This window comes from Nerophis lumbriciformis, linkage group LG34 (genome assembly GCF_033978685.3).
Source record: "Nerophis lumbriciformis linkage group LG34, RoL_Nlum_v2.1, whole genome shotgun sequence".
Taxonomy (NCBI): domain Eukaryota; kingdom Metazoa; phylum Chordata; class Actinopteri; order Syngnathiformes; family Syngnathidae; genus Nerophis; species Nerophis lumbriciformis.
The window spans coordinates 14,220,001-14,232,724 of NC_084581.2; the positions used below are offsets into that span (position 1 = coordinate 14,220,001).

The following is a 12,724-nucleotide window of genomic DNA, read 5'->3' on the forward strand; positions in this document are numbered from 1 at the left end:
AGGCTGGAGTCCCTCAAGGAACACCTGATGCTGAAGGGTGGCTGAGAGAGAAACTCCGGGGGAAATATGTAGATCACATTCTTCTCAACAACTGCAGAATTTCCATAATCCAGGAAGTCCACTTTGAAACAACAGTTTCCCTCGTGAGCCCTCACCACTGCCCGGTACACAGCAGCGTCCTCGTCATACTGAGCCAGAACAAGGTCGCTGATTCTCACAGAAAGGGCCGCCTTCAAGGAGAGAAGGTTGGAGTTGATTTCATCCACCAATTTTAAGATGGCAGGTTCATCGTAAGAGAGCTGAAGGAAGAAGTCATTGACCGAGTTGACATGTGTAACAAAACACATCATGCTAGAGCCTGCTTTCTCCTTTCTCTTTGGCAAACGTGGGAGTTGAGGGCTCACGTCTGCTGAAAGTTTTTCCGTTTTGTAATTCTGCATTGGAGTTTGTTGTTGGCGGGCTTTCAGTTCGTTCTGAGGCTTCCTTGAGAAATTGCTTTTCATGCTTGTTGTCTTTGCGGTGATGCAACGCTGCTCTCTTAGTTGTGCTGTCTTTGTGTGCTTGTTAGCGGTCACCTTTACATAGTCCTTCCTTCGCTGAGGTCCCGCTCTGACATGAGAACCTCTCTGTCCATGAAATGTGGGAAAGTAAGACCCCCTCATTTTAGGAAGGTTATTTCCTTTGTCCAAAGAACATCCTCTTTCTTTGTGGTCTCTGTTTTCTTTGTTTTTGATAAATCTGAACTCGATCTTTGGTTTGGATGAAAGGCTGTCAATGAGCTCATTTACCTTGTTATTGATGTTAAGAATGCCGTCAAACAGTTCCACATCAAACGAATCATCGTCACACTTTTGCACTATGATGGCTCTTAGTTGCTTGTTGAGGACGGACCCATCCAGCCATGTCTTTACTTCAATGAAGAACTCCTTGTTGGACACACCAACAAGGTTAAACTTCAAAGCTTGCATGGGTGTGGATAACAAATGATCACAGTCTCTGGGAATGGACACCACCTGACTTTTTTCAGAGATACCTGTGTTTCCATAGTCCACAAAGAAGACACTGAAATGCAGAGGGGAGGGGGAAGGGTTGACCAAAACCCTGTACCATTTTCCATCATAGTACTTTGCCAGGCACACTTTAATTGGAACATTTTCCATACCTACATGCTTTACTTTCTTTCTTTCCTCCGAGATCTTCACCTCAAGTTCTTTGAGGATTTCCATGTTGCGTTCAAGCTGACAGTAGACGTTCAACTCACTGCTGACATGAGTAACATAGACTTGTATCTCATTGTTAGAGGCTAAGTCAAATGAAGAGTAGACAAAGGACTTCGGAAGATCGTGATTTCTTGAATCGGGGACTTCTCTCACCAGGCCTTGCTCCACCAGCTTCTTTGTGAAGTTCTGCTGAGTTTGATTGTTGGTTTTCACCACAGGCTTTATGGGAATGTTGTTCCAGTAGTATGCTTGCTTGGAGGACACAAGGAGCTCGCTGATACTCAAACTGTTATCACTTACCATCTCGTAGAGATCCACCACACATCTGTGTTGTGATATGTGAACAAGGTGAACTAGCAGGGCTTTGTTGGAAATAGCCTCTCTGAAGAAGTCTGAGTTCAAACAGGTCCACACATCATCCAAAGGTAAAAGATTAACAAGAGTACAACAGATGCCAAATGCCGGTATGGCGGCAAATGTCTCTGGAATCTTTTTGATAAACGTGTGAGGCACTTTCTCCACATTGCCAAAGTCAATGAATAGAACTTCAGCTCCATGTTGAAGTTCGTCAGTGACGACAGCACGGTAGAAATTATTGTCAGCCTCATACAATGCACAGCAAAGTGTGCCTGGTTTAGGGTTTAACAAAATGTCATCCTCCAGTGCCACTTGACAGAAGTGTTCTGACATTTTATTCATCATTTCCTGAAACTCATCATTTCGCTTCTGTGTTCGAATCCAGAAGTTGTGTGGATTTAGGGCGTGTTCAAAGTAGCCCTCAAACACAGAATGTAGCTGCAGCTCCTCCTTGTCCAGAGTTTTAACCAGCTCTCTGCCTTTGATTGTCTTGTAGGAAAGGGGGCCAGTCTTGGGGGCCTCCGCTTCTGGAGTTATGCATGACTGAGCTTTTATTGGGGGGAGCTGTTGGCTGGGACCTGTTTCTGTTACATCTTGAACAGTGCCAACCACCCAGACGGAGTATAGATGGTGCTCTTCGTCAAAACTATCAATCTCCACTTCCAACATTTTCCCCAACAAGCCTGCCTTGAGGAAACCCAACTGCTGACCCTTCACCTCCTCATCCTTGGCCTTCAGAGCTGATAGTGAGCATGGAAACGCCATGATAGGGGTGAAGTATAAATCGGATGGCAACTTGTGGACATCGGCAAGTTTAACACACTCGGAGAATCCATAGTCAATAAACAACACTCGCACTTGTGATTTGACTGGAAGTAATTTCACAAAGCCTCTGTACCATTTTCCATTTTTGCTTTTCACCGCGCACAGTAAACCCAAGTTTTGTTGATTTTTCTGATGGTTGTCTTTTTTTCCGTACTCACAGACTGCAGCCAACCTTTTTGAGACGTTCCGAAGATCCGTTTCATTGTTGGCAACCTGACAGTAAAAAAGTCCGGGATTGACGGCAGCTGTCACCCTAACTTTAGCCCGGCTACCACAAGTCATCCTGGGCCCGCAAAATGACAGAATTTCCTCGTAGACCTGCAGTGCGGATAACTTGTAACAATGTTCCTGTCTGCTTAATTTGTCAGTGTTTTGTTTGAGTGGCACCTCAATGACGAGCTCCACCAAGAGGAGGAAGGTGTCTCTATCTATGTGCTTTCCAAAGCCATGCCTAACAAGCTCGTCGTTGACATAAGGAACTTCCAGCAGGAGTACACCATGAGGAAGAAAGGCTTCAACGTAACCTGTGGTGGTTTTTCCAACCAGGTTTGAGAGGTACTCTCCCACGCCGCAATCAGAGGTACTGTGGACCACCAACATGTTTGCCAAAAAGCCACAAACTATCTTTGGAGGCAGCATGAGAAAATCATTTGAGCAGGAAGATATGTGAGCGATGTCCACACTCAAGATATTGCCATAATCTATAAGGAACACGTCAAATATGCCATCTTTATGACCCTGGGTCCTTCCTCTGTACCAGTGGGCTGAGTTGGCATCTTCCACCAGGCAAAACTCTCCAATATCTACCGCAGCACTGGTCTTTGGTGTTCTCTGTATCGCCTGCTGCAAAATGTTATAGTCAAGCTCATAGATGTCCAGGTACTGTCCTTGGAAGTGAATCAGGGTGGCTTCAGGACTCCAATCCAAGTGAGATAACTTGAGATCAACTTTACGTGAACCTGAATCCTGACACCTGCAGAAAGACGGTTAGATATTTTTAATCTTGGTTTTTTTTTTTAACAGATTTTTCTTTTAATCGTTAATTTCTTGTGAAATCTGAAATCTCCAAACAGTTTACTTTAAGGCTTTAACATGTATTTTTGTAACATTACTATTCGTTGCTTGGTCAATACTTTTTAAGACATTATTACATTTTGCTATTTCAAAATCTTGCAAAAGCTTGTATAATTAACATGGTTTGTCAAATCGTTCATGTTTTTGACAGAATGACTTACTTGTAAAGTTCAGAGTTCAACAATGAATGCATAGCTGCCCAATCAGAGACGTTCACATTCAACACAACCTGTATCAGAAAAAATCAAAACAAGCATTCATTTCAACATTAAGATTAAAAAAAATCTTTGAAAAGCAGAATATTACCCACAAAAGAACAGATTTGTCAGTTATGGGAAATTGACTATAGAACATCTTAAAGCTGATTTCATGTTGTTCTTCGGCCAGCAAACTACTAAATCAACAGCGGCATTGCAAGCTTAATACAGTTATATACAGTGCAGTGTGTTTATTTACTACCACATAAAAAAGGATGGCCACAGATATTTAGCACTATATTTTTATTTTTAAGAACTGGCACTATCTGCTAGCTCACATTCACATTATGATCAAGATGAACTAAATAGGGTGTAGTTGCAAAGCCATCCACCAGATGGTAGGGTTACTCTGTATAGTACCAGCACTTGAACTGAAGCAAACAACTTGACTGACAGCCCTGTGACCTTCGAAGGTGCGCAGCCGCTCCTCCCAGTTACAAATTCTCGCCTCCATAGCGACAAATTAACTACATTTCTTACAAGTCTTATTATCACTGAGGGGTTGCAGGACAAGAAAAAGCTAAGCATAAAGCACGCGAAACAAGCAAAAGCAGGAGGAAACAGAAGTCATGTTAACCGTAATGCTAACTTAAACGTAAAGTAGCAAAACAGAAGACTTTTACGTGCAACTTTCAAGTACAGATTAACAAAAGTTAAGCCGGAACCGTGTTAGTAGGGGTGCAACTATTCGTCGACATTGCCAACAAATATCGATAATAAAAGTTGTCGCCGACAAATTAATTTGTCGACAGTAGTCGTGACTTCATCACCCGTGTTTGTCTGGACGGAAGCGAGTCACTGTGGCCACTCGCAACAACATCACAGGAGAAAACATGTAAAGTGTGGGAAGCTTTCGCCTTAATCTTAATGCCTTGCTAATTTTGCAAAGCACATCTTGTTTTTATGACACATTTGTGATAGCGAGAATTTAGAGTGGAGACATGATGTTGGACATCTGGAGGATGCCATTTCAAATCTCTAAGATAGTTAGCTTGTTACCTTGCTAGCTAGCTAACAGGTGTGAGGCAAAGTTGCGTGAAAAATAGATTTCAATATCACTTTAGCCAAAGTTTGCCTGATGAACATTGTCTAAATCAACTTGTTTTATTCAAAGGAACTTCAGGTGTGAAGCAGCATCAATTTGCAGTGCAAAGAAGAAAGGCACAATAACAAATGTCAATCACACACACAAACACATACTAACATTAGGCACCACAGCACAGATATCATAAAATATTAAATTTACAACCTATTAGATAGTTAAAATATTCAGAATTAGTCAGGTCTGTTAGCTTGCTAAAAAGAATTCCAAGAGTTAATCAATAATCAATAATATCCCAGTGTGCTGCTTTTCAAACACATGATCACAAAATATGTGTTGCTTTTTGAGTTATTATTTATTGCTGCTATTTTTACTGTATTATGTTTTTAAAAAAAATATATATATATATATATATATATATATATATACTTTGTTTTTCTTAGCACTGGGCCAAGAAAAAAAGTACAGTAAAGTAATAGTGATTTTGTTTTTTGTAAGAGCCAAATGAGCAGCACAGTTACCGTATGAATAAATCCATCCATCCATCCATTTTTTACTGCTTGTCCCTTTTGGGGTCGCGGGGGCCATGGAAACTATCCTAGCTGGACTCTGGCGGAAGGCAGGGTACACCCTGGACAAGTCGCCACCTCATTGAAGGGGCCAACACAGATAGACAGACAACATTCACACTCACTTTCACACACTAGGGCCAATTTAGTGTTGCCAATCACCCTATCCCCAGGTGCATGTCTTTGGAGGTGGGAGGAAGCCGGAGTACCCGAAGAAAACATGTAAACTCAACACAGAAAGACCGAACTCAGGACCTTCTCGCTGTGAGGCACGAGCGCTGAGCACTAACCACTGTACCACCGGGCTGCCAGTTTAAATAAATATTTCTAGATAATCATCTTTTTTAGTTAGTACATGTGTAAAAATATCTTAAGGCAGATGGCTAACTTAGCGCCACTGAATATGTTAATACTTCATAATCGGATTAGTCGATTCATCGCTAAGATAACCACTGACTAGTCCACTATCAAAATAGTCGTTAGTTGCAGCCCTCGCAGTGAATGACCAGTTATGAACGGGAAATTAGTAAATAGTATGAATAGAGAGAGAATAATACAATAGCTATGCAGAGCACCTACACTAACATGTTCGAAGAACGAAAATGACTCAATGCATTATCCCATGTCAGTAGCCAAAGAGGTGGCCTTTCTTGGAGCCTTTAACCTGTTTTAAAATGGTTGTATTACAGTATATCAGTCCCTCCAGGATTTTGCGATGTTGTAACCGTGCCAATTTATGCAAATTCAACCAATCCCCGTGAATAATGCACGGCCTTGCAACTTTGTCCAAAGCCCAAAACTTCCCCGTGTATTTTGGCCAATAAGCCACATTTTCACCAATCAAATTTGTTTTATAGCGGGGCTCAAACGTGTACATCAACGGTCTAATCAAAATGTGTTTGTTTCTTGTGTAGGCTAAGCAGGAACAACGTGTAACAATATATTAACTCTCTATTGATCAATCGGCACAGTTGTTGTTCACAGACGTAACTCAGACTTACATTCCCTCTCTATCTAAACCGCTAAGCCTTTTTGGTATTGTAATACATAAACATTTACTTTCGCTTTCGTATTTATATCTTTATTTAACCTTTATTTATCCAGGGTAACACAATTAAGAACATATTTTCATTTACAATGCTAACCTAGCAAAAATCAGCATTTACATGACGGATATGTTGAAATGCGATGATAATCTCGCATCGTCCCTCATTTACAAACAGAAATCACTAGAGATCAAACTCAACAAAAGCTCTTGACATGCAGGGGTAAATGTGTTGCAATATAAATGAATGTATAAGATGGACAAACACTTTTCAAGCGTAAAATAAACATGGAGAACGTCTGCAACTTGTGGACAACAAAGCAAACAGCGCGCAATAAGGAAGCCTTTAGTGGTGGTTATTTTTATAATTCCATCCATCCATCCATTTTCTACCACTTATTCCCTTCGGGGTCGCGGGGGGCGCTGGGGCCTATCTCAGCTACAATCGGGCGGAACGCGGGGTACACCCTGGACAAGTCGCCACCTCATCACAGGCCCAACACAGATAGACAGACAACATTCACACTCACATTCACACACTAGGGCCAATTTTAGTGTTGCCAATCAACCTATCCCCAGGTGCATGTTTTTGGAAGTGGGAGGAAGCCGGAGTACCTACAGGGAACCCACGCAGTCACGGGGAGAACATGCAAACTCCACACAGAAAGATCCCGAGCCCGGGACTGAACCCAGGACTACTCAGGACCTTCGTATTGTGAGGCAGACGCACTAACCCCTCTTCCACCGTGCTGCCCTTATTATAAATATAATTTTAAAAGTACAGTAATTTGACAATGAGCTCTGAGTATGTGTACTTTTAAGTAGGGCTGGGCGATATATCAAATATACTCGATATATTGCACTGCAGGCTTTTCTTCACTCTTTCTTGTCTCTCCTTCTCACAAAGACATAAAACAAGCGCACCTTCTTACATACGTCACATACTGTTGCGCGTGCAACGTAACACGCCCTCGCCGAGCAGAAAGGTAGCAGAGAGGAATGTACCATAGGTAAAGTTAGCTGTGGCAGCTAACTTCTGTGGCAGGTGCAAGCGGAGCGGTGCGAGTGGTAATACAAGAGGGAGAAGGTGCGAATCTGGTAACAAATGGAGGAAGAATAATTAATTCCCAAGCAAAACAGCACGGGGTCCATTGTCTGGCGTCGGCTTCAAGCGGGAAGATGTTGAACAAACAACCGTAATATGTCAAGTATGCGGCAAAAGCGTTGCTACAAAAAGTAGCAGCACTACTAATTTGTAGCATCATTTGAAAAGTCACACGCTAGAGAATGAAGAGTGCTTGAAACTCTGCATGTCAACATCTCGACCGGTGCCACAGCCAACAAAATGCTAACCTGCACTGACCCAATTGAGCCTGGCGTCTTCCATTTCCACATCAACACTGTATGAAAAAAATTGTCAACAACAGAAGGAGATAACGTCCGCAGTAACCTACCACATAGCAAAGGACATATACTTTTTGATTTCCTATTATGCAGCTAATTTTTATTTGACAGTTATTGAAATATTTTGTGTGACATCATGCACAAAAGTGCACTTTATTTGTTTTAAACTATTGTAGTGGCGTTCTGTACAAAAAGACCACTTCAATTTAGTGTTGTTTTGATATGTCATCTTATTGACATCATGCACAAAAGTGCACTAATAGTTTGTTTTAAAATGTCTCTGACAATCTTGCACTTTCTGTTTTGAAATGACATGAATGTTTGTGCCACTGTTTAATAAATACCGTTGTGGTAAATTTACTTAGTTGTAATTGTCTCTGCATTAAGGTTTAAAATTTGCATATATTAATGCAGTATGAACAAGAATCTTTTAATGTAGACACATACAATCATCATACTGCATCGAGTGTTAATTCAAGGGTAAGGCAAAAAATAGAGATATATATTGTGTATTGTGACATGGCCTAAAAATATTGAGATATTAATAAAAGGCCAGATCGCCCAGCCCTACTTTTAAGTATGTGTGGTATAAAACTAGTAAAATATCAATACACTATTTGTGTAGCAACTCTTAATCGGCCTGTTGCTTGAAAGAAAAAATATGGGTTTTTGTACTTGTCTGGCGTGCTTCTTGCTTGGCCAGTAAATCAAAGAGTTCCTTAATGCAATGTTTTGAATGGTTTAATCGTAAGGTAGAGTTCACTGTTGTAAACTTCTAAATAAACATTCAATAAAGAAATCAATAACAAGCAATATCCCAATTGTCTAAAGCTTTCTCCAAAGCGTCTAATAGCAATAAAGAGGTCAACAAAAATAATGGTTCCCCAGCTCAACCTTCTCCTCTCATCCCATTGAGTGCAGGTTGAAACGCCTCTTCATAGTGATCGCCAGTAATGTCACATGACACACTCTTCCGTTCTGTGACTACACGCCCACAAACACACTATGTGACCTGATGTACATATTTCTGGCTTCTACAAATGTTCTTTAAATGTTTGTTGAAATCCTGTGCTTTTTGAGGTTAAGGTTAGAAGGAACACTTAAAATATGGATGACAAATTCATAACATCACAAGGTGATTCAAAACAAGCCACAAAATACCACACATTTTGCCACACCTTTCTGAAAAAGCTGTTGCAAATTCAGGCATTTTAGGCTGCAACAGTCACAAAAAAACAGCAAAACACTGGAGAGACTGGTGTATGCCCAAAATATAGATTAGAGGCTATATCACAATATTGATTTGATGGCAAATTTCCTGTTCCTATGATCAAATTAAACAATGATGTCTTATCGCCACAATTTAGAGGGGATGTTGGAAACTTAAAGGCCTACTACTACTGACCACGCAGTCTGATAGTTTATATATCAATGATGAAATCTTAACATTGCAACACATGCCAATACGGCCGGGTTAGCTTACTAAAGTGCAATTTTAAATTTCGCGCAACATATCCTGCTGAAAACGTCTCAGTACGATGACGTCAGCGCGTGACGTCACGGATTGTAGCGGACATTTTGGGACAGCATGGTGGCCAGCTATTAAGTCGTCTGTTTTCATCGCAAAATTCCACAGTATTCTGGACATCTGTGTTGGTGAATCTTTTGCAATTTGTTCAATGAACAATGGAGACAGCAAAGAAGAAAGCTGTAGGTGAGAAGCGGTGTATTGCGGCAGGTGTTGTGCTGGATAACGCACCCCCGTTGTAGAATGCACCCCCTGACTGTTTTGCCGGATAACACAGCCGGTGTTTCATTGTTTACATTCCCGAAAGATGACAGTCAAGCTTTACCATTGGCCTGTGGAGAACTGGGACAACAGAGACTCTTACCAGGAGGACTTTGAGTTGGATGCGCAGACGCGGTGCCATGAGTACGCATGCAGCTGTGGCTTCCAAACATTTAATCGCTTGCCCGTACGTGCATGCCGCTATGTGCATGTCACGTACGTAACTTTGAGGACTTTGGGGAAATATATGTGCTGTATGAACTTTGGGGAGGTGAACGGTACTTTGGGCTGTGGGATTGAGTGTGTTGTGCAGGTGTTTGAGTTGTATTGGCGGGTTATATGGACGGGAGGGGGGAGGTGTTTGTTATGCGGGATTAATTTGTGGCAAAAATAAATATAAGCCTGGTTGTGTTGTGGCTAATAGAGTATATATATGTCTTGTGTTTATTTACTGTTTTAGTCATTCCCAGCTGAATATCAGGTCCCACCCGCCTCTCACAGCATCTTCCCTATCTGAATCGCTCCCACTGCCCTCTAGTCCTTCACTCTCACTTTCCTCATCCACGAATCTTTCATCCTCGCTCAAATTAATGGGGAAATCGTCGCTTTCTCGGTCCGAATCGCTCTTGCTGCTGGTGGCCATGATTGTAAACAATGTGCAGATGTGAGGATCTCCACAACCTGTGACGTCACGCGCATATCGTCTGCTACTTCCAGTACAGGCAAGGCTTTTTTATCAGCGACTAAAAGTTGTGAACTTTATCGTTGATGTTCTCTACTAAATCCCTTCAGCAAAAATATGGCAATATCGCGAAATGATCAAGTATGACACATAGAATGGACCTGCTATCCCTGTTTAAATAAGAAAATCGCATTTCAGTAGACCTTTAAATGTTTGTTGAAATCCTGTGCTTTTTGAGGTTAAGGTTAGAAGGAACACTTAAAATATGGATGACAAATTCATAACATCACAAGGTGATTCAAAACAAGCCACAAAATACCACACATTTTGCCACACCTTTCTGAAAAAGCTGTTGCAAATTCAGGCATGTTAGGCTGCAACAATCACAAAAAACAGCAAAATACTGGAGAGACTAGTGTATGCCAAACATATAGATTAGAGGCTATATCACAATATTGATTCGAAGGCATAGTTCCTGTTCCTATGATCAAATTAAACAATGATGTCTTATCGCCACAATTTAGAGGGGATGTTGGAAACTTAAGTGGCTGCCTTTATGGTGCTAACTTTCGAATGTATTGGAAGTACTAAAGCACTTAAACTACACCCCACTTAACACAGGGACGCACACAATTGATATGTTTGTTGTCAGATAATGATAGTAATTTGGGAAAGTTTAGCTGTTAATATTAACTACCATTGATGTATATACTATCATAACTATCGTTTTTTTTAGTATGTACAAAGTGCTTTGGGCGTGTACTGTACAAGGCTTTTTCCTTGAGCCAACGAGAAAATGTACGCTCAATACTATACATTTTTTAAACGTGCTTTTACACCACTAATGGTTACATAAGCTTACCAGAGGTGGTGTTATTATATTTTAGATGGTACATATAATAACAATACAAAAACATAGAGACTGTAAGACTCGACTTTTCCGTGGATGTTCTTCAATTAGTAGCTAGCATACATTATTACAAGCAATAGCCACTGCTAACTCAAGGTAACTTTTAAAAGTATAGTCCCACCTTTACAGACGCTATGTTATCTCAAATATTCTTTCGCTGATAAAACGTTGTGACTTCGGCGTTCCTTCGCCGTGAAACTTGTTTTCTTCCAAGAAGCACAGTTTTGACAAGCGCCAGCAGACTTGAAGCAGCCATACGTGGCTCACTACCGGTGTTCAAGTGAGGTGACTCCTCATTGGGCATTCAAGTTTGAACTGTGACGTACAAACCAATTAAACGTCAGTTTGCTGACTAGTCATTTAGGTTAGTTTTCCGAGACGTTAAACTGGATGTCGCTACCAAAGCGTGGTTTTTTTTGACGAGCGCGAATATGCTTTATTTAAGAAACGCCAAAAGATAGACTTAGATTAAGTAAAACAAACAAAAAAAAGGAAACAGGTAATTGTGATCATAAAAATAATAGCCAGCTCTTATTTTTTAACTAGAACCTGTGCAATTCCGGTCAGAATTGCGTGTGAATGCTGTATGTCGGAGCAGCCGATATGAAAGAGTGGAAGTTGAACTGAAATGCTTGAATGTGGGATATGAAAATGTTTGTACATTGCCCACTCTTATTCAATTGGGATGATCAAGATCGTTGTAATTCCGATAACGGGGAATTTTCCGTGCCGTTAAATGTTGACCATAATAAGAGGAATAATAAATTGATCCTTTTTGGTGTAAAATATTATATGTGTGAATGCTGCATGACAACCAATAAACATTAACTTGTTACATTTATAATAGATTACGCTCTTCAGTCACAAAAAAAGTACATAATATTTTCTTGTTTGTGTGTATTTTTAATATTGCCATGGAATGACTATTTAAAACGTCAATTATTATAGTTAAATCACTGAAACTGAAGAGGTAATGGCAACCAAACCAAATGAAATGACAATATAGTGCGTGGGTGTGGGTGTATATATATATATATATATATATATATATATATATATATATATATATATATATATATATATATAAATAAATAAATGATAAATGGGTTATACTTGTATAGCGCTTTTCTACCTTCAAGGTACTCAAAGCGCTTTGACAGTATTTCCACATTCACCCATTCACACCCATTCACACACTGATGGCAGGAGCTGCCATGCAAGGCGCTAACCAGCAGCCATCAGGAGCAAGGGGTGAAGTGTCTTGCCCAAGGACACAACGGACGTGACTAGGATGGTAGAAGGTGGGGATTGAACCCCAGCATATATATATATATATATATATATATATATATATATATATATATATATATATATATATATATATATATATATATATATATATATATATATATATGTATACTATATTACCAAAAGTATTTGGCCACCTGCCTTGACTCATATATGAACTTTTTTGGAATCACTAAAAATGCTGCTCACTGCTCCCCTCACCTCCCAGGGGGTGGATCAAGGGTGATGGGTTAAATTCAGAG

The 12,724-nt window shown here is 40.4% G+C and overlaps 1 protein-coding gene across 2 annotated transcripts in view; it reads right to left on the reverse strand.

Annotated features, from left to right (window-relative positions):
- The window catches only part of tdrd15 (tudor domain containing 15), a 22,069-nt gene extending 10,615 nt beyond the window's left edge, over nt 1-11,454 (reverse strand). Inside the window, exons 1-3 of one of the 2 annotated variants that reach the window (XM_061929631.2) lie at nt 11,296-11,454; nt 3,638-3,705; nt 1-3,375 (exon numbers count right to left, since the gene is read on the reverse strand). The exon at nt 1-3,375 is cut by the window's left edge and continues 1,415 nt beyond it. In XM_061929631.2, coding sequence (XP_061785615.2) covers nt 1-3,375; nt 3,638-3,669 — 3,407 coding nt within the window. In that variant the 5' untranslated portion in view covers nt 3,670-3,705; nt 11,296-11,454. The remainder of the gene's footprint in view (nt 3,376-3,637; nt 3,706-11,295) is intronic. The other variant, XM_061929630.2, reaches the window with a different exon arrangement.
- Between the last annotated feature and the right edge of the window lie 1,270 nt (nt 11,455-12,724).